The sequence below is a fragment of the Lycium barbarum genome, chromosome 11 (assembly GCF_019175385.1).
Source record: "Lycium barbarum isolate Lr01 chromosome 11, ASM1917538v2, whole genome shotgun sequence".
Classification (NCBI taxonomy): domain Eukaryota; kingdom Viridiplantae; phylum Streptophyta; class Magnoliopsida; order Solanales; family Solanaceae; genus Lycium; species Lycium barbarum.
Window position 1 is genome coordinate 4,109,785 of NC_083347.1, and position 25,951 is coordinate 4,135,735.

The following is a 25,951-nucleotide window of genomic DNA, read 5'->3' on the forward strand; positions in this document are numbered from 1 at the left end:
AAACCTCTTCTTCCATGATATCATCACAGTATATTTATATATTATGATGGTATCATGGAGGACTAAGAGAAGGACTTCTCCATGATACCGTCTCAATATATTTATATACCATGATAATACCATAGTCCTGAGAAGTGTCTCATTGAAGGACTGAAGCAGTCCACCATGATACCATCACATTACATGTATATAAGATGATGGTATTATAGAAGTTTTTTTTCGAGAAAAGTGTGTCATGTTTAGTAAATGAACATGATCATTCATACTACTGTCTCAATATACATGATGATATTACAGAGGACTAAGAGAAGGACTGAAGCATCTTCCATGATACCATCTCAGTATATTATATATACCATGTTGGTATCATAACTGGGGAATATCTCGGTAAAATACTTTTGATTTTCTCTTGGGTACGAAATTAATAGGGGTATAAGCGGGTAATTATTTTGGTTTGAGCGGGCATGAATGATGTTTACCCCCTCCCCCCCCTCTTTTTTTTTAATCCTATTATTAGTACAATATTTAACTCTCAAAATCCGAATAATCTCTTACTATACATCAGTGTACTACCATCCCTACGGAGGCAATGGACGTGATAAACGCGGCCATTTATTAATTAGGTCCCTCTTTGGATTTGTGGGGACCAAATTTGCACATTGATTAATAACCCGACCCAATACATTTGCCGGGCCAACCATCCACTAATTTCGGGTCATTGACACTTTTGTCCCCTATTTTGTGCTGGTTTTTAATTTTTACCCCCAAAAGAAATACTAAATTTATATTCTTCGCATCACAATACACAAACATATCCGGCACTCTTAAAGAACTTATGCCCCGTTAAGCATAAGTTAGTAACCCGTTTGACAATGAAAACTATTCACTTTTTTCCAATTTTTTTTTTCACTTTATTTGAAAATTAGTATTTGGCCATGAAAATTCTAGGTATTTGAAATTCGGGAAATGCCTGAAACCTCACTTTTATTGTTTTCACTTTCAATGCATTCAAATAACTAAATGTTCTGTGCAAAAACTATAATCAAATACAACTCCAATTTCAAAATTCCAAATAAAGTTCAAAATGTTTGGTTTTCATGGCCAAACGGCCAAACGCCTATTCCACAAATTATGTCCTGTGCATGCTGTGCTTAGCATAAGTTTAAATGCTGAGGACAAAAATTAACTATCAGTCCATTCGAAGGGCCAAAAGTGCAATATTTTTCCATTAATCTTTTGCAGATTTTTATTAATTTCACTAGATTCAGCTAAAGTCACAAAATAAAAAGAAAAAGGTCCCCAAATAAAAAATTGCAACACACACACACACACATAGTGGCTGTACCGAGATTGTGACTGTCCCGCTCGAAACGCCTGCGGGAACACATATCTATTCTATACTCACAATTAATTAAATCACATATCTAAATTCCTTTCTTTTTTAGTGCTTTTTTCGAAGATTTTGCAGATCTGTTGATTGAGCATTAGCTTTAGCATTTTTTTTTTGTGGAAGTTCAATAATCATGGTGTCCACCTCTAAGATCAAATCCGTTGATTTTTACAGGTTTCCTCTCATTTTTTTTTTAAATTTTGCTTGCCTTTTTTATTTAGATTCCGTTTACATGATGTAATTAGAGTAGTTTTTTTTTTTTTTTTGGCGTCTTTCTATGGTAAGTATTTGCTGGACGTGTTGATTAGTTAAGTGATTAACTGCAAACGATAGTGAATTAGGTTGTTAAAGGGCGGGCTAGTGTTAATTTACTGTTCGTTTTGATGATGTTTTGAAGTGAATTAATTCAAGTCAAGGAAAATGTTATTAAGCTGAGAAGGCTAGTTCTAGTAATTTGCAGAAATTGTAGAAACAGCTGGCGAAATGGCCGAATCTTGGTAATTGTGTCCTTGTTGCCTAATGGCGGCCTAGTGTTAATGTACTGTTTTGTTTTAATGGTTGAAGTGAGTTAATTCAAGTCAGTGAAAATGGGATAAGCTGGCATTATACGAATGTGAGTTCGCGGTAATTTGCAAAAATTGTAGAAACAGCTGGCGAAATGGATAGTGGCTTAAATCTGATATAGTTGTCACGTTTTAACTTTTTTTGATCAAGTAATAAGATTTTATAAACAAAGGGCATAAAACACCCGCATACAAGGAGTATACCAAAAGTAGAAATCTTACAGAAAAAATATGATTTTTTACGAACGACACCCAATTTTTCTATACCTACAGGGACCTCATGGGTGCACCAAAAGGAAATCAGGGATAAAAGGCTATTTCTTAGGCGTATTAGTCCTTCTCTATGCTATCAAAAGCTCTCGCACTACCTTTTAACTTATTGTTTCATCATATATCTCTGAAACTAAGTGTTTATGAATTTTCCATTTTCAAAATTAGCTACTATTATGTTCATGAAAACCCATTAAGATAATTAACGAAGGGCTTTTCTTATATTACTGGCAACGTTTAGGAATGCTTAAACCTTAGCTAAATAAAGCCATAACCTTCACCTTCCAATTTCATCATGTTGCTAGTTTTGTTCTTATTTTCCTATCGTAATCCATTTAGTCAGATTCCAGTCCTCTACCTCTCTTTTTGGTAGGATATCTATTGAGAGGAAACAGGAGAATGGACATACTTAGTAGAAGAGGAACAGAGGGAGAAAGAGGTGTAGTGCTTCTTTCTGGAGGGGGTGGAAAAGGTAGGAAAAAGATTTAGCTTGGTTGCATGTTACCAATAAAAGAAATGGTTGGATTTTATGTTAGAATAATTAGTCGTAGAGGGCAAGGATCACAAGTGAAAAAGAATCCTTCACTCAGCATTCTAGGAAAATTCAATGTGATTATCTGATGGGTTAGTTAATATGATTAGAAACGTGAAATATCAGACAGGTCAAATAGCTATCTGTGACCTGCAAATGATGGAGGCCGCAACATTATTCCTAAAGCTCAGGGATTATAATCTATGGATGAGATGTGTGGCTTCTCCCCTCCGAGCTGCCATAATGTTTTTAGTTTTCTCTATATCTGAGCAGTTTCCTGGGACAAAAGGGGAAGAAGATTCGGGGAAACCGGTTAATTTTGGCATCTTCTGATTTCCTTCCCGTCTTGTCCATGGTCAACCCAGCATGAAAAAATTCTGCAGTTTTCCGTTAAAGTTGATGAACTAACTGGGTTTGGTTTTGGAAGACTATGGGATGGGAGATATCTCTTGCTTATGAATGCCTATATTGCATTTCTGATCTACAGGATCCTCCAATCTCGCAATTCTGTTTCTAGCAACTTTCACTTTTCCATGATACGGAGCAAATGATCTTGTGTCCTTTTAATAGAATTTTTTTTTTAAAAAACATGCAGTGTCCTCTTAGGTTCTGCCTACAAATTTAAGCTGTCTACATCATCCAACGCTAGAGGTTGGTCTCTGGAAGGTTCAAGTCTGTATACTAACAAGTCTTTCTTCTGTTGTCTGGTTTGTTCTAGAAATTGTATTTAGCTTTTTTTTTTTTTTGGTCGTATCTTATTTAGAAGGTCTGCGTACACTCTACCCTCCCCAGACCCCACGTTGTGGGATTTCACTGGGTCGTTGTTATCTTATTTGGAAAAGAAAGTTCTTTCACGTGGTCTCTAGTTAATTGTTAGTGGTAGGAGCATAGTTTGTGATGTGTGGGTTAGACATAGTTTGTGATGTGTGGGTTAGACACATATCAGGGGCTCAAACCCTGCCCGGTGACAAAAGCCTGGGATTTCTCGATTATCAAGAACAAAAAAAAAAAGAGTTAATTGCTACCGCACAACTTTTCAAATTATTGATTCATAATCGAGCTTTAGGCCTTTTCAATTTCAAGATCTCTTAATAAATAAAGATCACTATCTACACAGTTAATGTTCAAACATGCGATTTCACATACATACTGTAAGTGCATCCTGAATTGGGTGAATTCTTGCATGACGATTCTCGAAATTTACTCCTTCAGATTGTTGCATAAATTTATTTTAAATTTAATTGCAGGAAAATTCCCCGAGATTTAACGGAGGCATCATTATCTGGTGCTGGATTGTCCATCATAGCAGCACTGTCCATGATGTTTCTCTTTGGAATGGTAGGAACTCAAAATGATTATATTCAAAGAATAAGTGGTAGAAGATAGTGAATTAAGTGGAATTGTTGAAGCACCGCTTTCCACTAGCTTTAAGATAGATATGTAATCCTAAAATTCTGGTACAATATTGTATCTTAATACTGGTATTGTTTTTCCTTGTCTTATTACGTTTGCTTTTGGGTCCTGTTATCAGAAGCGATGGTTATCAGTGGTTGTCATTTGTCAGCTGTCTTGTAGCTCCTCATCGGGGTAGTAGTTTTAAGTGTATCTTGTTTATAACTTGTAGGAACTGAATAATTATTTGACATTGAGCACCACCACATCCGTTGTTGTTGATAAGAGTTCTGACGCTGAATTCTTACGAATTGATTTTAATATGAGGTAAGATTCTAAAACATTTTGGGAAAGAATATTCAGTTTCCCTTTTCCCTTCTTCCTTCTACTTGATGCATATGCCAAAGATTGATATTATCCATTTCTGGAATGGAGGCGCTTTTGTTTAACATTCTTCCATACTTGGCTTTTTGAGCTTTGTTAACACAAATGATGAGACAACAACAACAACCCAGTGAAATCCCACAACGTGGGGTCTGGGGAGGGTAGAGTGTACGCAGACCTTACTCCTACCAAGGTAGGACGGCTGTTTCCGAAAGACCCTCGGCTCAATAAAAAACATAAAAAGAGGTCAGATAAGTCTAAGAGATTCAAAGCGGTATGGAAATGAAGTAACGCAAGCGACACATATAACATAGAATAATCAAAGCACAGGAAATAACAGATAATAGCATAAATCAGAGCACAGAAAATTATACTACGATAATGCGACTACTAATAAGACAGGATAATGGGACTATCTACTAGCCTTCTACCCTAATGTGGGTCCTCCAAACCCTCCTATCTAAGGTCATGTCCTCGGTAAGCTATAACTGCGCCATGCCGTGTCTAATTACCTCTCCCCAATACTTCTTTGGCCTACCCCTACCTCGTCTGAAACCATCCATGGCCAACCTTTCACACCTCCGCACTGGGGCATCTGTGTCTCTCCTCTTCACATGCCCAAACCATCTCAATCTCGCTTCTCGCATCTTGTCTTCCACCGAGGCCACTCCCACCTTGTCCCGAATATCCTCATTCCTAATCCTGTCACTCCTGGTGTGGCCACACATCCATCTCAACATTCTCAACACAAATGATGAGACTATATATGAAAAAAGTAAACTGGTTCATAGCAAGCAGTTGATTACATAATAATGGAGCGCTTTGCTGGATTGCTTATGTCAGCATAATTACAACTCTTTGGGAATCTTTTCTTGCAGGATTAAAAGATATTGCAAGTTTTTTTTTTCCAGATTGTTTCAAGATGTCTCATGGTTTTCCATTTGATTCTCTAGTCATGCATTCCCTTCTATGATGTCGTATTAACTAATCAAACCATTTCTTTAAGTTTATCCATAATACTTTGCTAACCTGTCTTGCAGTTTCCCGGCACTGTCTTGTGAATTTGCATCAGTGGATGTGAGTGACATCTTAGGAACAGTAAGTTTCAACTTGTTTCTTATGGACTTCATTATGTGACTGAAAAAATGCTTAAAGTAATTAAACTATCTAGAAATTTTGTAAAGAGCTTCTTAGGAATCGCTTGTTTGAGAAAATCTGTTCAAGTTTTGAAAAACGTGTCTTCAAACTTCTTTTTTCTCTTAAAAAATTTCATTGAAGAAGTGCTTAAATGGTGTTCTCATTGAAAACTCTTCTACTCACAAATCTTTTACACACACAATTTTTTTTTTTATCCAAACGTATTTTAAATATCCACAATCTTTTTTTTCTCAGAATAATTTTTCCAAATATTGTTTAAAGAGCTCCGTAATTCTTTTGGTTCAGTTCCTGCCTGTGTTTTCTAGAATTGCTTGTGATATACGTATGCCTAAACAGCAATATGTGTACTCTATGTTCTCAGTGTGTATTTTGAAGGTAGCTAAGATTGTTGATCTAGGATATATTTGCTTATCGTTAGCGAAGAGAAGATGGCTATTTGGGGCTGGAGTTAAGCAGCTAATGCGACACTTGCTTTTCTCAACTTTTGCTTTCTTGAGATGGTTTTGGAATGAATAAAATTCTTGTTTGACAGTCTGTGGGTATTCATCAAGAGGAGATTTTCTTAGGGCCCATAGGGGATGTATATCTTATGTCGATATTCTGCAACTAGTGTTCAAAGATGCTTTCAATACTGATCAGTCGTCACACTATTCCGCTATGAATCGCCTATAACTATTGACAAATGATGCAAGAATTGTCCAATAGATTCTAGTTGTGCATGTCAAAACATCATGCAGTTTGATGTAATTAGCCATTAGCTTTTTGTATCTTCCAAAAGGTGTTATTGTTTAACAGATTTGTATATATTTATCTCAGAATAGGCTGAACATAACCAAAACAGTACGGAAGCATTCCATTGATAAACACATGAGGCCTACTGGCTCTGAGTTTCATTCGGGATCAACTGCAACAGAACTCAAACATGATGAGGAAGATGATGAGGAATATGGTGAAGGGTCTGTTTCCCTAAATGGACACAGTTTTGATAGAGTTACTCACCAGTGAGTTATTAGCTATACACCTTAGTCATCTGTTTTCACATCGTTAATGTTCATCTCTGTATTCTTATCACCACTCTTTTTGCAGCTACCCAATTTTGGTTGTAAATTTCTTTGCTCCTTGGTGCTATTGGAGCACCCGACTGGTATTTATCTATTTCAACCAAACTGATACTTTCCTCTCTTCTTGTTTCTGGTTGTAGGCTAAGTTAAGAAAGTTTTAGATATACATGATTTGCTTTGCTACCAAGAAGTGTGGATTTGCTGTCTGAGGGTGGATTATTGATAATCTATCTTTCTCATAATGATCTAGGGAATGAGCTAATTTCAGGGTTTTGTGTATCAATATGCACTTACCTGTGTCTGTATATGCTTGTTTTGATATATATGCCTAAATGATGCAACTAACAATCGGATTGGGGTAAGCTAGCATACTATTCATATAAGAATGAAACCAGATTACTTAATTAAATAAAAAAAAAGAAGAAAAGAATTATACAGTAGCTCAACCAGCTAGAGTTTAAAAAATGGTATTAGATTTGGAGAATGGTTTTGGATCTGTAATCTGGTTGTACGGACCAAAAGTTTTCTTTTGTTGCCTCTTCTAGTCCTAAAACGATGCGGTTTTGCTTTTAAGATCTCTTGTTGTGGTTAGGTGGTGGTTTTTGGTGCATATCGCTAGCAGCACACCAAGCAAAGTGAGTCTAATGAACTATAGCTCTTCCTCCATGTAGCGTCTTTTAGTTTGGGTGGAACAAGCTCATGGAAAATATAATATGACTCATCCAAATCCTTTTTACACCATAGAAATGTCACTCTGTTTTCATCTCTAGTGGTTTTCCTCTATGCCATCATATCTATGTTCATTATGCAGAGAATTATCTTGTTTCTTATCAGAGATGGAATTTGCTATTTATCAAAAGCAATTGGAAGATTGGGTACAGCAGTGGCCTTTTCTGTGTCTGCAGTTGTAAATCTTGGCTTCTAGACTCGGATGTTCCACACATTTCGTGTATTTCTACTTCATATCCTTGTGAAAATAGTAAATTCACGCAGTAAGGCAGTTTTTTTGTCTGCTCTACGCATGTCTATTCCGGCTTAAACAATCAGACTATCTTCTATAGAACAAATTATGGCAGTCCTCCAGTTGAACTAAGAATTGCTTAAGCTGTTCATTTTGCTGCAAAATAAGAAGTTTTCACTCTATAGAATAGCTAATATTCTTTTTCCTTTTCTGAAAATAATTTCCTATTTTGTCTCAGAAACCTTCATGGGAGAAAGCAGCCAATATTATAAGAGAGAGGTCCACTTTGTTGCTTTTTTACTTTTTACAACTTTTACCGGAAACAGTATATGCTAAACTCCGTCTCATGTCCGAAATGGAGCTTCTAGCAATCCCCTTCTGATATGCTGATTCTAAGTTCCATTTTGCAATTATTTTCAGATACGACCGAGAAACGGATGGGCGTATTCTTGTGGCAAAAGTTGATTGCACTGAAGAAGTTGATTTGTGCAGAAGGTATATTTGAGTGAAAGATTTACTTGTTTAGTGGAGGTTATTCCTGTAGCTGTTTGGCAAAACCTTTATTTGACCAAAAAATTACACCTTCGGTTTTGTTGTCTTTGTTTATAATTACTAGAAAAGATGGTTAATCTAATTGTTTACTCACAAGCTTGAAAATGGAAAAAAGTAACTGAGCATCAAATCATTGAATACAAATTTTGTATAGATTCTCAAACTTTGAGAGGCCAGTTAGTTTTGGGAGATAGTAGTAATGTTACCTCAACTGTCACAGACCTAATACTGAATTTACCTCCTCCTTCAATTCAATTTCTTGACTGCTGCAGTATTGATTGGTTGGACCGTGATAGTGAACTTGCAAAAAATAAATATCACCTGAATAAAGGAGAAGATTAGGTTGGACATTTCATACTTTATGCTTTAATAAGAGGGAGTCCATGTGTTTCCTAATTGATGGAGTGCTGAGAGTTGTCTTGACTAATGTTTCGTTAGTTTATGATTTTCTTGCTATGATTTCATTTTTATCCTTATGCCTAACAATCATCTAATAATAAATGTTCAGGAATCACATACAAGGGTATCCCTCCATTCGCATCTTCAGAAAAGGATCCGATGTTAGGTAAACCATTAATTTATCTTTATCACTTCTGAACTTGCGCTACTACTATTTTTTTTTTTAATGTTCTTCATATTATTGGTTTGACTGTGATCCCAAATCCTCTCAAATTCAAAAAGGAAAAACTTGTTAGGCTAGGATTGTCTAGCATGATAACCGATGCACTTGCCATATCTTTGATCCCTTTCCGAAGGTTTTGGAACCCTATCAGTGCTACTTTTGGCCACAGAAAATGTACTGAAATTCCACTTCTTCATCATTCTATCTTCTGCATTTTATTTTAAGGGAAAAGGTGCAAATATGCCTCTCAACTTTGCGATTAGAGCAGATATACCCCCGTTAAAAAAGTGGTGTATATATACCCTTGCCGTTACAAAATGGTGCAAATATACCCCTACCCTTACACAAATAGAACAAATATACCCTTTTCGCTAACGGGATTTTTTTTAAAAAATCATTTAGCTTATTTTTTAATTAAAAAAATGCCACGTGGCTTTGAAAAAAAGTCTACCCATTTTTTTTAGTATACATTTTTCTAACGCCACATGGTAAATTTTTTTCTGGTGGGTCGGGTCTGATTCGTTTAAGAAAATATCTCCGTGGATTTTAAAAGTCTACCCATTTTTTTAAACGAACCAGACGTGATCCACAAGAAGAAATATTATCATATGGCTTTAGAAAAATATGCCTACTCAAAAAAATGGGTAGACTTTTTTTTTAAAGCCACGTGGTATTTTGTTTAATTAAAAAATAACTTAAATGATTTTAAAAAAAAATTCCGTCAGCAAAAAGTGTATATTGGCACCATTTTGTAACAGCTGGGGTATATGTACACCACTTTTATAACGGGGGTTATATCTGCTCGAAATCGCAAAGTTGAGGGTATATTTGCACCTTTTCCCTTCTTTTAATCTTATTTGTTTCTACTTTTCATTCTGAAATTTTGAGGAGCATGATAACTTTGTTGAAGTTCATATCTTCTACCTTTTGTTGTGAGTTATAAGCGTCTTAACCCTTGCTGAAGTTGCTATCAGCATTCCATTTTCTGAATAATTAGAGCTGCACATTACCCGGTGTTTGGATAGTGGAGGTAAAAACTAAAAAGGGAAGCGAATAGGTTAATTTATGCTCGTCTACATCTTAATCCTTGATTTTCTTTTTCTTGATAAAAAAAAATGTTAGTTAACTTACTTTGTTTAACCTTGATAATTGGCCCATGTACTTGGAAGTTTAATGAATTCAGTTTTTAGCCTTAATCTAATTTACATGGTTCTAATTGTGTATTTATTGTTTACTATGTTTACCGTGCAGAGATGATCATGGACACCATGATCATGAGTCATACTATGGAGATCGTGATACAGATAGCCTAGTCAAGGTGAGAAGTCTGAGAACATAGTTGGTGGATAAGGAAAAGAGGAAAGCATGAAAAGAGGAAAACTAAAGGACGGTTAAGATTGAGAAAGAACACAGAGCTGGTCCCCATAATGCTGCCTTCTTACAATCACTGGGCACAGCCTTTTGAACTAATTTCACAGTGCCCATGCCTGGGGCACTTGTGTGGCATTAGATGTTATTGTATCATGCCATTACGATGACTGGGATATTTATTCTTCTGCAGATGATGGAAGATTTGGTTGCACCTATCAAGTTGGAGTCTCAAATGATTACTTCGGATAATTCGTCTACCAAGCTGGCAACTGGCATAAAAAGACCTGCTCCGGTAACTGGAGGATGCAGAATAGAAGGTTTTGTACGTGTTAAGAAGGTACGCAAATTATTAATGGGAGCCTGTAAGAATAGGTGGACATTTCTTTGTTTTAAAAATATTCTGGTGTGTTAATACGGAGAAAAGGACATGATGAGGCAGCCAACCCAGTTGGAACCCTTCTTAAGCATCAGATATGCTTTTATCCTTGGGATCATTGCATCTCCTCATACTTCCCCCCCTCCTGCAGTTGCAACCAGGTCTAAATCAACACAAGGATGATGGTGGAGATAATGAGAAATATGATGTGTTTTAAGTTTTTTAAAATCTATTCCTGGTATTAAGATTTTTGAAGAGCTCATGCATTATTATCTTGCTAATCTTTTAAAATTTCCAAAAACTAATATATCAGTTTATGTTATGTACTGTTCAGATTCCTGGCAACCTTGTCATATCAGCTCGTTCAGCAGCTCATTCATTTGATGCTTCTCAGATGAACATGTCACATGTAATTCACGGCTTTGCGTTTGGTAAGATAATAACTCCGAAAGTTATGAGTGATATCAAAAGACTGCTACCACATTTGGGTCAAAGCCATGATCGGTTGAATGGAAAGTCATATGTTACTAATCCAAGAGATTCCACAGAAAATGTTACTGTAAGCTTCCTACTTGCCTACTGCATTCCTTTTTTTTTTTGGGTAAGTAATTGTTGAAGAGTGACCATTTCTTCTATAAAGCTTAAACTGTTACAGAGAGCACATTTTATTACTTAGTTATATTCTAACGTGCAGCCTTGATTCTTTTTCATGGCCATGCACGTGGAATTTTTTTAAATAACGGGTGACAGTGAGACTCAAACCCAAGACTTTGCCTGCTTTGATACCATGTTGTAGTGTGTGACCATCTCATCTAAAAGATTAAGCTGTTAGAGAGAGCAGACTTTTATTTACTTAATTATATTCTCAACATTTGAGTTCCCCACATCGGGGGTGTTAAGGGTGATTGGTCTCTTTATAATCTTAGGCAATCACCACCTCTTGAGCTAGCTTTTGAGGTTGAGTTAGGCTCAATGTCCATCTTCTTATCACTCATATTTTATAAATTGTAAAACGACACTCTGTTAAAAATTACCAAGTGTTCAAAGCCCCGATCATATCTAACACGGAATATACATCATTTACAAAGGCCGTGTTGCACCAAAAAGCTATTAAAGAGCCTCATTGTATTTAGATGTTACTGTAACATTGCATGGAAGCAACTTCTACAAGCATGATTGCAAACTGTCAGAAATCAAAACCATTACGGTGACAATGCCAATAATTCCTTTATTAGGATGTCCAACTTACATACTTTTCTGAATCACTAGAATGGTGCATGTGATGATTAAAAGTTATATTTAAAATTTTACATTTTTGCTGTTTTACCGGCTCCAATCTATAAGATCTTACAAAAGTACGAAGAAATTCTCAATTCTCGGTCATGCCTTGATCCACTTTTCCACAAGTTTTGGGTGCTCTTTTATAATATTTATTCAGCTGGTGTGATCATAAAGAATTCCAAGGATAACGAAAAAAAACCTAGCTCACCTTATTATCTTTTTTTGACCTGTAATTTGCAGATTGAACATTTTCTTCAAGTGGTTAAAACAGAGGTGATGACAAGATCTTACAAATTAGTTGAGGAGTATGAGTACACAGCGCATAGTAGTTTGGTTCATAGTCTCCATATACCAGTAGCAAAATTTCACTATGAGCCATCACCAATGCAGGTTTTGCATCAGTTCATTTCATGATTATGTGATAGAGCTCATTACATCCGTTATTTCGGATTCTTATTCTTATTGTTTGTGCTGTGCTGTCAGGTCTTGATTACAGAAAATTCCAAGTCCTTTTCTCACTTTATTACCAATGTCTGTGCTATTATTGGTGGTGTTTTTACGGTCAGTTTCTCCTACTTGCCTCTCCCGTTGCTTCGCACCTTCATTCCGGCTAACGTTTTTATCTGGGCTTTCTTTTGTGTTATCTTCATTGAAATACCCCTACATTCATTCTTTTTGGCTGTTACAGGTTGCCGGCATACTGGACTCGATTCTGCACAACACGATGAGAATGGTGAAGAAAGTTGAGCTAGGAAAGAATTTTTGAGGACATAGTAGACTGATGATAGAAATTTATTTATGCCATATATTTAAGCTGGATATACGATTGAAAATTATACTATATTAGATATTCTCTTTGTTTGCAGTGAGTGTTGAAAGCATTTTGCTTCCAGCAGGAGTTCTGCTGATCAGCATTATGTGATATGTCCAGTTAAATATGTAGAATGTGGTTTTGTTTTAGGTTCATATTTCAATAAGTGCACCAGATCCTTAAACTAGGAAACTAGTATTTGTGGATGATTGAATCAAGGCGGAAGACCTGTAAAGCTGTTCTAATAAGGGGTACTCTATTCTATATCCACACAAAATAAACAGAAGAATATTTATTTCTCTTTTTTGTACATTCGTCTTACAATATTGAGAAATAAACCACGCAAAAACTATACACAACATTAAGATTTATTCATTTTCATCGTAGAACCAAACAGATACAAACCAATCTGCCCTTTACTCCGAGCTACATTCACCGTGAGCAAAGTAGGAAAACCATGAAATATAAAGCCCAAAAATGAAAAACAAAAGAACAACAATCAAATACAAACAACTCCATCAACTCTTCATCAGAATCCTAGAATGATGGAAGAACCAATAAAAGCTGCAGTGGATCCAACAAAGCTCAAGACCATTGACGAAGCGCCATTCTTAGAATGAGGGGGCGTTGATTCTTGTGAAGGTGCTGCAGTTGGGTTGATCTCAACTGAGCCAGTGGGTGGTGACGATGGTGCCTCCTCGCCGGAGGGGGCCGGAGACGGAGGAACATTTGCTGATGGAGAAGGAGGTACTGTTTTGTTAAAATTTGCTGATGGAGAAGGAGAAGATGCTACTCTTTCGTTGCTTTTGCTTCTATTTGCCATGACAATAACATGCAACTTTTGATTCTTGACACAGTTGTCATGAACCCCACTGATGAAATAGTATGGCCCAGAGTGGTCAAATTTGACCACACTGTGTCCATCACTGTACTTCTCAATAGGTGAAGCAATGTTGCAATTGTCAAAGTCTGCCTTGTTTACAAGAAGCACTGAGTCTTTATCAGCAGGGTAGTTAAAAGCTGCCAAGGCAAAATGAGAAATGGTGTCAGAAACAAACTTGTGCACGGTCCAGTCCGAGGTGAATCCATGATCTAGAGTTAGTGGATTATGAATAAATGTAATCTTATTCAGCGTCGGATGTAGCCGGAGGCGGATCTAGGATTTAAATTCTAAGGGTTCAACATCTCAAATTTTTAGCACTAACCCATTATATTTCTAAAGTTAGGGGTTCATATCTACTATTTATTATAATTTTAGTAATTTTTTACACATAAATTTATACCCTGCATCGAAAGTTTGGGGTTCAATTGAATCCCAAGCTATAGTGTTCCATCCGCCTCTGGATGTAGCCTTAGTGTTACGGGTTCAACTGAACTCACAATATTTTTGACATGAAAGATTGACATGTTAATATGTGAAGAACAACACTTTTTACATCTAAACTCATAATTGTAAAAGTATAATGAGTTCAATGCTAAGAATTTTAAAGACCGAATCCATCAAGAATAATGGATTTGTCTCTAATCTTATGATATGTATTTATTTTAGAGTTTCTTTTTTATATGCATATATAATTTGAGTTTAAAGTAATGTATTGACGTGTGAGATCTGCCTTTGAGTCAAGAGAGATCAAAATTAAAAATACGAGGGTAAGAGGCTATCCCAAAACAAATATGGGATCTTTTCACAAATACCGGCCCGATTTAGTAGAGTATTCACTTTTTCGAACCGATATACATAGATTACAATGATTATACACATGCGCCTGCTATTTTTAGTTTAATTGATTGGGTAGACAGCTATTTAAGTTAATTCAACAAAAATATTGGAGCTAAAGTTTGGGAGTGAATATAAAGGTAAAAAATTGAAATGGAATTTAAACCATTTTTTTGCGTGGATTGCCCTTCTTTTGGGGTGGTCTTTAAATTTTGCCCTTCAAATTTGTGGTCTTTAAAATTTGCCCCTCATATTTGTGGTCTTTAAGTTTTGCCCTTTGCTTGGAAAGGTGGGCGAATGCATGAAGTTCTAGGTTCGAACCCCCGCTCAGGCATAAAATAAAAAACTAATTTCGCCAGGCAGGACTGGGGGAGTGTATGCCGGATCCAGCATACAATCTTTAAGGAAAAGCTAAAGTTATGCCGGATCCGGCATAACTAAAAGTCTGCTCCATGAGGCAGAATTTTTCCTAAGACATAGTTTAGTTATGCCTTATGGGGCAGAATTTTAGTTAAGGCATAACAAAATTATGCCCCATAAGGCAAGAACTTTTCTTAAGGCATAAGCTTTGCCTTATAAGGCAAAGTTTAAGTTATGCCTTAAGGAAAAGTTCCGCCTTATGGGCATACTTTTAGTTATGTCTTTGGGGCACACTTTTTAGTTAAGGCATAACTAAAAGTTTACCTTGAAAAGTAAAAAAAAAAAAAAATATATATATATATATATATATATATATATATATGCTTCAAGGCAAAGTCTGCCGGAGGGGTAAACACAACTAAAAGTCTGCCCCCTCCGGCAGACTTCTAGTTAAACACAACTAAAAGTCTGCCCCCTCCGGCAGACTTCTAGTTAAACACAACTAAAAGTCTGCCGGAGGGGGCATAGCAAAATTTAAACTTTGCCTTATAAGGCAAACTTTTAGTTATGCCTTAAGGAAAACTTACGCCTTATGGGGCATACTTTTAGTTATGTTTTATGGAGCACACTTTTAGTTAAGGCATTATTAAAAGTTTACCTTGAAAAGTTAAAAAAAAAATACGTATATATGCTTCAAGGCAAAGTCTGCCCCCTCCGGCAGACTTTTAGTTAAATATGACTAAAAGTCTGCCGGAGGGGGCATAGCAAAATTTAAACTCTGCTTTGCAATTTTTTTTTAAATTTTTGATTGAGCAGGGGTTCGAACCCGGAACCTATGGATTTTAGCCGAAGGGCAAAATTTAAAGACCACAAATATGAGGGACAAAATTTAAATAACACCCCAAAAAAAGGGCAATTCGCAGAATTGCCCAATTTAAACTTACATAAAGTGTCATCAATTTGGAATCGACTCCTCTGGGCCCATTGGTCGTAATTATTGGCATTTGGATCCATAGGGACACTCCAATCTCCTGAACCTCCAACTTTGTGCTCATAACAATTGGCATTTTGTAACAACATCAAAATATTTAGCAGGCCCAAAATACAAAAGGCTTTTCTATTTAATCTTGAACTTGTTTGAGCCATTGGAGAAAATGAAAGAACACAAAAAACTAACTACGTACTTAATAAAATTGCAATCAAGATCTTAGCAGAAAATGTTGAATGAAATATAAAACTATTTGGGTGATGAGAATGTAGAAAAATGAGGGATATTTGTAGGTGCAATTTGAATGTAACTTTACAAGCTGTGGCAGTGAAGCTTTAGCTTCTTTTTGTTATTCTTCACCTTTAGATTTCTTAACTACTATTGCAAAGCATAAAGCCAAAGAGAGGAACTTCTTGTTTTTGAGCACTTTTTAGTAACTTATTTTGGGTTTATTCTTTCCTTGAACATAATCAAGAATTTTCAAATCTTGTAAGTTGAGTTGTGGAATATGCCAAAGCAAACAAGTCTCTTTTAGCACATATATGAGAAAAATTTATTGGGATCACAACGTTGGAAAAAGAGAGGTGGAGTATATAGGTAGACGAAGTATTTTTCTATCTAAAGGTCTGTCTAAAGGTGTGTTTGGTACGACCCAAAAATATTCCTGCGGATAATGTTTTATTTATGTACGCCAAAGTTCGATTTCTTCTTTGCCGCTACACAATCAAGGAGAGAGGGAAAAATAGATTGATTGCTCAGATGAGTTATCTAACTTGGGGCTGCATATCAATCGGTTCGGTTCGGCTTTAAAAGTTATCGATTCAACATATCGGTTATCAGTTTGTAGACATGTTAAACCGTTAAGATATCGGTTAATCGATTGTTGTTTGTTATCGGTTCGGTTATCGGTTTAGCTGTTAAGATTTCACACAAAAAAATTCAAGAACAAAGAACCCATTTTCAAAATTGAAAGTAGCTTCAGCTCCTAAGACTATGCCGAATAAAATAATACAATTGAAATAGAAGGACGTAAACAAAATTGGACCAACTAAAGATGTGATTTTATCAAACTTGTCACTGCAAACACCGATGCATAAGGGAAATAAGAAACATTCTTCAGGCATTTACATAACATCAGTTAGCAATAACTTGTCTAGCACCACCAGAGTAATACAAAAACACAGAAACAAAGAGTGAGAATTGAAAGCAATGTAGATTGTAGAAGAAGTAAAAGATAGTTTACGTTGGGCTTGAGTCTTGCGAGTTGGAGGAGAAGGGTTTCTGAAGTTGAAATCGCCGCTTGAGAGACTGAGTTTATGAAGTGGAAATCAAGTGAATTATAAATCTAGTCAAGTGACTTTATATATGGAAGGGTAGAATTATAATTAAATAAATGGTTATCGGGTCATCGGTTCACCCGTTAACAAAATTGACCAAACCGTGACCCGACCTGTAGCAACCCCTTGGGAGGATGCTACTAATCGAAATTTATCCATACTAATTAATTTAAATATTCCTCCCGAAAGTATTTTTAGCAAAATAGACTAATAACTAAATTTAAGGATAAAATTTATTTGACGACATGCTCACGAGTAGAACAAAATAATAAATGCATATGTATTTGAGCGTACCACAAAATGTAGAAGAAACAAATTTAAAACAATGAATTTATCATGTGGTAACGGAAATAGGCCCATATGAACAAGTTTCCAAATACGACATTTCAACATAATAGGATCTAAAAGAAACCTAAAAAAAAAAACAAATAGAAATATCCAATCATAAAAATGGACAACACCTATTTTGAGTTAAGTAAACACTTTAGAATTCATCAAACACGTAATAGAGAAATATTTTTCATGCTACAACATCCAAGGCTCATACCAAGCATGAAATTCAACTTCCAATCTCAAATACAAACTAGTTAAATTCCCAAGTTCAACACAAGTACTGAATTTAAAATATTACAAACTTGGGCATGGAAACTCCCAAAATAGTCAAGTCATTCATCAAAACCAAGTTACAAAATATTAGCATCATGACCCAAATTTCATTTAAAAGTGCATATCTAAGTGTATCACATGGATCACGTACAAGTCCCCAAAAGTATATAAAATGAACATGTTCATGCAAATGTGATCTTCATCTAAGCATCCAAAGAGTCTACTTCAAATGGTCATCCTCAAGTCTCTTTCGGTACATCACCTACGATAGTAACAAACTATCGCTAAGCATAAAGCTTAGTGGCACATAGATTTAACTAACATTTAATATAAAAATATAATGTAAGGAGTACAAGAAGAAATTTGTCACGTCCCAAAATACCCCTAGACGTGATTGACACCCAGCACACACCACCGGCCAGGCGAACCATATTTTCATATCTTAACCATTTACGAAAGCACTAAAAGAAAATAAGTGCAGGTGCAATAACGTTATTAATGATAAAAATGCGAAATAGTCGCCCACCAAATCCATAATCGATTTATGAAAACCAATCAACGCTACAATAAAAAAAAAAATCTCTAGCCCACATCCCACGCTAAGACCATGGAGCATCTAACAGAGTTACATGAGTTTGAGTATAGGGCATGTAAACCCAAAATAAAAGAAATAACTGGAAATAAACTAGATAAAGCTGAAATGACTGCCTCCACGAACAATGCGGTGGCTCACCTCAGCAACAAAATCCACTCATGAAGTCTTCAATTACCAGCCTCGTTCTCAACGACAGTATCTGCATGGACATGCAGGTAAGGAGTGAGTTATACATAAATATAACCTAGTAAGATCCTCGACCCGCCACTTCAAATACTCCTGGAACAAGTGTTAGAAAATACAAACACACAACAAGCACAAAAAATATCATGCACATGAATATATCATTATATAATAGCAACCAAGGTTCAAACCACTGTTTATCAAATATATTATATATCTCAACACAATTTACACTACGAACCGTCATAAGTGGCAGTTAAATAATTAGTCAACACTATGAATCCACGACAACATACACAATGTGCCAAATATGTCAGGAAGCATACACAATGCTAAGGGAAGCATACACAATGCCCCAATATCATCAAGAAGCATACACAATGCTAAGAGAAGCATACACAATGCCCCAATATAATCAAGAAGCATACACAATGCTAAGGGAAGCATACACAATGCCCCAATATCATGGCTCACAGCTATATCAAATCACAAAATAATTTATAAAGAGAGTTTTTAGATTATTTGAAAATAAAGTATATGCGGTTGGCCTTAAGGACCACCGATTCTGCCAAGCACACGCTCGCCCCAACACATGAATCAGGCAGACAAAACATATTTTTAAAACGGATTTTGAAAAGCAAGTACCCAAAGCTTAAAGTCTCACTTACCTCAAATTCACAATTCAAGCACACTTCTCAATAAATCAAAACTACGTTCTTGAGTCTCCGGATTGCCTCAAACTACACAAAAACGGATTTAGAATGGTCAAAACCCTTAGGGTAAAACACTTCTATATTTTTAGAGGCTTAAACGGTTAAAGTCAAATTTTAAAGGACGAAAACGCCCTCTGGTCAATGTGTTCAAAACCCGACAAGACTTATGTTTTCGGAAAGGCCTTAACGAGAGGATTCCAACGATATATAGAAGTCTAAAATCCGACGCTATTTGCCCTTTCAAATCAATGATTTTGGTTGAAGAACCCTAAAGATAAACTTTCTCAATTCCTCAAAATATCCCCATGTTTTCACCATAAAGATTCACCCATAATTATGTAATAAACTTAAATAAAATATTAGAGTCATTACCTTGATGATTTGGGATGAAAGTTCTTATTTTTATCCCCTCTTTTTCTTTCTTTTTCTCCCTTTCTTTTCTTTTTTCATACAGGTTTTTCTTTTCCTCTGTTGCTAGTTTCTTTTCTTTCTTTGTGATGCTTCAGCTTTTCTGATTTCTCACGCTGCCATCTCCCTTATTTTTATCCCCTCTTTTCTTTCTATGTATTTCTTTTCATTGGGCTTGGCCCATTTATCTCCCTTTAATTCCCTTTTTTTTTTTCCACACTCTTATTCTCCTTTTCTTTTATTTAATACCACTTAATTCTTCTATTTTTTTCTATTTTGATTAAATACCAAAATAACCCCTAATTTAATATGGGTTATTACAAAATTCTAGGAATAAGCTTGTCAAAATCACCATCAAGAACTAAATGAAGGTACAATCCTTTCAAGGAAATAAAATATCAAATATCAAGTTATCAATATTCAAAATCTCAAATATCAACAAGCTTTCCAAAGCAAATCCAAGAAAGTTCACCATTTGGTTAATTTCGCCCAACACATACATCATGCAATCACATCAAAGCACAATCGAATAACAAGAAGGACCGGAGTCTCAAATCAAGTAGGGTCGTCACCCAATAATCAAGAGGATCAAGAACCATGTTGAAAGTGGCTTTCCCATTTATACTTAAGATGGACCAAGATCCATAACTAAGATGAAATGTGAATCCAAAGTCAAGATGGGACAAGATCTGAATAATCTCAAGAGGCATGCCAATATAAGTGACAAAGTCACTATCACAAGAAGGACAAAGTTCCAACGAGAATGCAATAATGCTCAAGCAATCCGTATATGTGGGCGAGTTGGTTTGTCTTATAAAAGCATTCCACATGATACGAAATGATATTCAAAGTTGCCGAGTGACTCAAAGTATTCATACTCAATTAAACATAGGGAAATAAGTATTTAACTAGCAACAACCGAATAGGATAGCAAATTAAAGTAAAGACAAGTTTTACCCAAGCTTAAGATATTCAAAATACTTCAACTAAATAAAATGTGAAATTCAAGAATATGTGCAAACCTTGGAGCTTTAGTGCCTCTAAAGCTCAAAGAAAAACACCAAGAAGTTACAAATCCCTAAAGCAACGATCAAGCACTTATATCGACTTCCTTAGCTTTTACAAGAGCTTTTTGTACCACAAGATTGATTGAACTTCTTCACAAACCTAAAATCTAGGATTTTTTAAACAAGGCTTAACCCGTATTGATTCTTGATGGCAACATTCCAAAATATATTCAAAGCATGACAACTAGAAAGATCTTGATGATAGTTGGAGAGTAACTTAGGTGGATTGAGATTTCTAATGGAGGGTTAGGACTTAGGAGAAGAACAAGTAGAAAGTGGGGGTGAAAGAAATGATCTGTTCTTTTTGAGATAGAAAGGTAGTACCCTTTTTTATCAAATGGGTCCAACTAATGAGCTTCAACATCCAAAAAAATATGACAAGTCTAAATTTTTATTTTTTTTCCAAACAAAAACTAAAATTTTAAATTCAAGAAAAATAATAAAAAATATTTACTACAAGAGCAAGATTATTTAAATGTCAATAATAAATTTAGGGTGTTCCATGACCCAATAAGCCAATAACCAGAACGCACCACCCAATACTCGAACCAGTATCCCATTAACCCGAACCATTAACCTAATGGTTCGGGTTATTGATTTAACCGTTAATATACACAACCCTAATCTAACTAATGCAAATTGTGTATGACAATATATTTCTTTCTTTTATTACAAAAGGAAAATCACTTTGTTACTTATATATCACCCATAAAGCCGTCTTAGGCGAAAATTGATATTTTCAACATCATTTAATGACGTGGAAAAAATAAAAAATAAAAGCATAAAAACTCACTCAGGTGTACTAAAGTCACTAATGTTAGGGTTTTGCTCTGATTTGCTTACTATATTTGAGTTTTACTTTTCACTTGAAGGAAAGTCAAAGTATAACCATAATTGCTTTACTTTTCCTGAAAGGAAAATATAATTCTTTTCCATATTTGGCTAGTCCTTTTCTTGGAGGTAAATGTTTGGATCTCTATATATAGAAAAATCTCTCTCATACAATAGAAAAACACAACAGCATCCACAATGTAGTCACTAAAGAGTCTTATTTATGGGGAGATTATTCTCTCCATAGTTTTTAATGCTTTCTTTTAAATTAGGTTTTTTAATATGTAGGTCACTTGACCAAACCCTATTAAAATATTATGCCATTTTAGTATATTTCCATTATCTTTTGATTTATCGTTGTTCAAGGTTTTCAATTATAAGCTTCCGTACGACGTCCTGATTATTTCGATCCCAATAAGTGGTATCCGAGCTAATGGTTCAACAATGGTTCAACGAGGTTGAAGACAGGTACAAGGTGGATCAGCTCAAGTTGCAACCAATTCGACGATAATGAAGATTTTTGTCCCAAAAAAAAAAAAAGATATCTGAAGTATTACATGTGGAGACAATTTTCAACAATCCTGCTGCTGCATATTTTTAAAACAAAAACAACTTTTAACTCATGCTTACTTTAGCGCATGAGCTCCAACTCATGCTTACTTTTAACGTATGAGCTCAAATTTTCAACCTTTGCTTACTTTAAACGCTTGGGCCAATTTCAACCCATGTTCACTTTTAATGCATGGGCTCCATTTTTAAGGCACAAGGCTCAAATTTTTAACCCATGTCTACTTTTAACCATAGCAAGCAGCAGTGATGAAGATTATGTGAAGAAGACGGATCAACTTTTGTCAAGAAAATCCAGGCCAAAAGGGGAAATTTGTTAGGGTTTTGCTCTGATTTTCTTACCATATTTGAGTTTTACTTTTCAGTTGAAGGAAAGTCAAAGTATAACCATAATTGCTTTACTTTTCCTGAAAGGAAAATATAACTCTCTTCCATATTTGGCTAGTCCTTTTCTTGGAGGTAAATGTTTTGGATCTCTATATATTGAAAAATCACTCTCATACAATAGAAGAACACAATAGCATCCACAATGTAGTCACTAAAGAGTCTTGTTTATGGGGAGATTATTCTCTCCACAATTTTTAATGTTTTCTATTAAATTATATTTTTTAATATGTAGGTCACTTGACCAACTCCGATTAAAATATTATGCCATTTTAGTATATTTCCATTATCTTTTGATTCATCGTTGTTCAAGGTTTGCAATTATAAGCTTCCGCATGACGCCCTGATTATTTCAATCCCAACAACTAAATGAACCAAAAAATCAAAACCTGATCCATTCGATGGCTTTTATTTAGGTTGAAGTTAAATTGAAAAAGAATATTAGAACTTGAAGTTGTACACTCACATGAAAATAAATTGAGTTTTGTGAGTGAAAACTTGAAAAACTCCTAAAACAATATGCAAAATTCAAATTTTTAAAATAAAAAATAGAGATAATGAGTCAATTTACAAACAAAAACTTATTCAAAATAATCTCCAAATATTATTTCAAATCTTATTAGTGGTAAAACGGCTTTGTAAGAATTAGAATCAATAGAACAACTCAGTGGAAATTACTACTTCCATAAGAAAAAACAATAAAAGAAACATAAAAGCCAAAAGGAAAAAGAACAAAAAAGAAAAGAAAAGAAAGGAAAGGTGATTGGGTAATAACACAGTTTCATTTTCAGTTGAACAGGCTTGGACAAAGCAGTCCGTATAAAAGGAAAGTTCTTTCACTTTTGAGTTGTGGGCCAGTTGACTGCTACCTATAATTGACACAAAGTCCTAATGATTTCAGACCAATAATATCGTGGACCATTTCCTACCCCTGCCCCAATCAAATTGACCAATTCATGAACACCTGCCAAATTTCGAACCCATAAAAATAATGTTTACCAATCACTTTTCCATCATATATTGAAGGGAAAAATACCCTCTACTTTGTTAAAAGAGCTAAAAATATAATCCCTTACAAATTTGGGTAAAAAATATCTCTTCTATCATTAAAGTTTTCAAATATACCCCCATCTTAATAGAAATTCCCAACATATTCCGATTGTATTTTTAAACCCGACTCAACTAAATAAAAAATTCATATGAGTTACCCGCTCCTGTGCCTAGTGGCTCCAGATGTAGTACTTGGGAACAAGTTGTTCGCATATGAGTTTTTTATTTAGTTGGGTCAGATTTAAATAGAGCGGATTTAAAAATGAAATCGGGTTATGTTGGGAATTTCCGTTAAGACAGGAGAATATTTGAAAACTTTAATGACGGGAGGGATATTTTTCATTCAAATTTATAATGAAGGATATTTTTAGCCCTTTTCCCAAAATAGAGGAGCATTTTTTTACCCTTTTCCCTATATTGAAATATAATCATTATCGTAAAATTTTAAATTTTGCATGCGTGAAACTTGAAACTCCATGTTTTTTTTTAATTACAATAGTTGAAAATGATTATTATTTATAAATTTTACACGTTCAAATACTGACTCGGGGCCTGAGTATAATGCTGAGTCAATTCGAAACTCGAATCAACTTATTTGGATTAGCTTGATTTTGATTTTTGATCAATGTTTGGTTTGATCCATGGCAATTCGGGTTATACTTAATTAAAGCTCGGTGGAATGAAGACTCATGCTTCGCTCGACATGACTCTTAAAAGCATAAATATTTATTTCACTTGACATGACTCGTAAAAGCATAACTCTTTATTCTTTCATGTAGTGCCGAGGTTACTTTTGCACCATTTTATAAATAGGGACAAAAGTACTGCAAATAATCCTATTTATGCAAATCACATGTCAAAATTTCACCAAAGTTTGGCTCAATCGAGCTCGAGCTCTACCTCGATTGGACTAACTAAATCGGCTCACTTGACTCGTATAATGATTAACTTAAAATTAAATTACATTGATTAAACTAGTTACGGAGTATTAAGTAAATTAATAGTATGTCAATTTAATAATTGACTCAAAATCTTAATGATTTAAGACCAAACCTATGGTAGACCATTTCTAACCCCTGCCCCAATAAAATTGACCAATTCATGAACACCTGCCAAATTCAACGCACAAAAATGATGTTTAATGATCACTTTCCGATCATACACGCGAATCAACTCATTTGGATTAGCTTGAGTTGGATCAGTGTTTGGATTGATCCATAATGATTCAACCTTAAAAGCTAGCTCAAGAGGAGATGATTGTCTAAGGCCTCATTTGTTTGCACTTAATAGACGTCTGAATCTGAATGGTTCAGACCTTAGGCCATTAAGTGCATTTGTTTACATTAAGATATAAGCACTTATTTGATCTGAATAGGTCTTAATCATTAAGATCTTGAACAAAGTCTTAATATCATTAAGAGGTACCCACTCTAAACCTCCCACCCCCCACCACCTACCCCCTCCCCCCTCACCACCAACACCACCCCAACCCTCTCATCCCCACCTACCCACCACCCACTCCACCCCCACCCTTACTCCCACCCCACAACCCATCCATCCATCCAGCCCTAACCCTACCCCTACACAACCTCCACCCACCCCCAACCCTACTTCCTAGACACCTTCCACCCACCCCCTAAGACTACCCCCACGCACCATCAACACCACCCCAACACCCCCCATCCCCACCTACTGACCCCCAACCTTACCCCCTACACACCCTTCACCCACCCCCAACCCTACCCCCTACACACCATCCACCCACCCCCAACCTTACCCCTCACCCACCATCAACACCCCCCACCCACCACCACTACAAACATTTCATCATTACTAACAAACATAAATGTTTCATTTTTTTATCAAATAGTATTTTTATTTTATTAAATTTGTATTTATTTTCTAATATTTAGTTACTTTCTTATTTGAATTATATATTTATTATTTTTAAATAAATTCATTATGCACATTCAGATGTCGAAAAACAAACAATCTTAATCATTCAGTGTTCAGATCTAAGGACAACATCTTAATCATTCAGATGTGCATTCAAATTTAGATGTTTTAATCTTAATGAAAACAAATGAGGCCTAAGTTCATATAAGCTAACCAGTTGTCCGTTCCCAAATAAATGTGAGACTCTAACCCACTCTAACAGTGCAAATCACCCGTCGTAATTTCATGAATTCGGTTTAATTGAGCTCAGGCTCGACTGAACCAACTAAACCAGCTCACTCGAATCGTGTAGTGATGACTTTAAAATTATATTACATTTACTAAGCTCATTATTAAGTAAATTAATAAATATGTCAATTTAATAATTGACCCAGAATCTTTAATGATTTAAGACCAAAACTATGGTTGACCATTTCTAACCCTTAGCCAAGTCAAAATTGACCAACCCACGACTAACCAGCCCAA

At 35.4% G+C, this 25,951-nt stretch overlaps 2 protein-coding genes across 2 annotated transcripts; one reads left to right on the forward strand and one right to left on the reverse strand.

Moving 5' to 3' along the window:
- Window positions 1–1,287: 1,287 nt before the first annotated feature.
- On the forward strand, window positions 1,288–12,873 carry LOC132620284 (protein disulfide-isomerase 5-3-like). Its single transcript, XM_060334955.1, has 15 exons — window positions 1,288–1,564; window positions 4,003–4,093; window positions 4,380–4,474; window positions 5,572–5,629; window positions 6,506–6,690; window positions 6,776–6,833; window positions 7,950–7,990; window positions 8,132–8,206; window positions 8,772–8,828; window positions 10,137–10,203; window positions 10,447–10,593; window positions 10,967–11,191; window positions 12,154–12,303; window positions 12,397–12,474; window positions 12,602–12,873. The coding sequence occupies exons 1-15, from the start codon at window positions 1,524–1,526 to the stop codon at window positions 12,677–12,679; spliced, it is 1,446 nt and encodes a 481-aa protein (XP_060190938.1). The 5' UTR covers window positions 1,288–1,523; the 3' UTR covers window positions 12,680–12,873.
- Window positions 12,874–13,074: 201 nt separating this feature from the next.
- LOC132620285 (early nodulin-like protein 9) lies at window positions 13,075–16,056 on the reverse strand. The gene is made up of 2 exons (XM_060334956.1): window positions 15,746–16,056; window positions 13,075–13,744 (listed from the first exon to the last, which is right to left on the reverse strand). Exons 1-2 carry the CDS (start codon window positions 15,945–15,947, stop codon window positions 13,254–13,256), a joined length of 693 nt encoding a protein of 230 aa, XP_060190939.1. The 5' UTR covers window positions 15,948–16,056; the 3' UTR covers window positions 13,075–13,253.
- Between the last annotated feature and the right edge of the window lie 9,895 nt (window positions 16,057–25,951).

Excerpts from the sequence above, each read along its gene's own strand:
- LOC132620284 (XM_060334955.1), top strand. The coding sequence starts at position 1,524 with ATGGTGTCCACCTCTAAGATCAAATCCGTTGATTTTTACAG. Across the intron at positions 7,991-8,131 it reads GCCAATATTATAAGAGAGAG|ATACGACCGAGAAACGGATG; the intron begins GTCCACTTTGTT and ends AATTATTTTCAG. Across the intron at positions 10,594-10,966 it reads GTTTTGTACGTGTTAAGAAG|ATTCCTGGCAACCTTGTCAT; the intron begins GTACGCAAATTA and ends TGTACTGTTCAG.
- LOC132620285 (XM_060334956.1), bottom strand. The coding sequence starts at position 15,947 with ATGGCTCAAACAAGTTCAAGATTAAATAGAAAAGCCTTTTGTATTTTG. Across the intron at positions 13,745-15,745 it reads CCAAATTGATGACACTTTAT|CTTTTAACTACCCTGCTGAT; the intron begins GTAAGTTTAAAT and ends TTGCCTTGGCAG.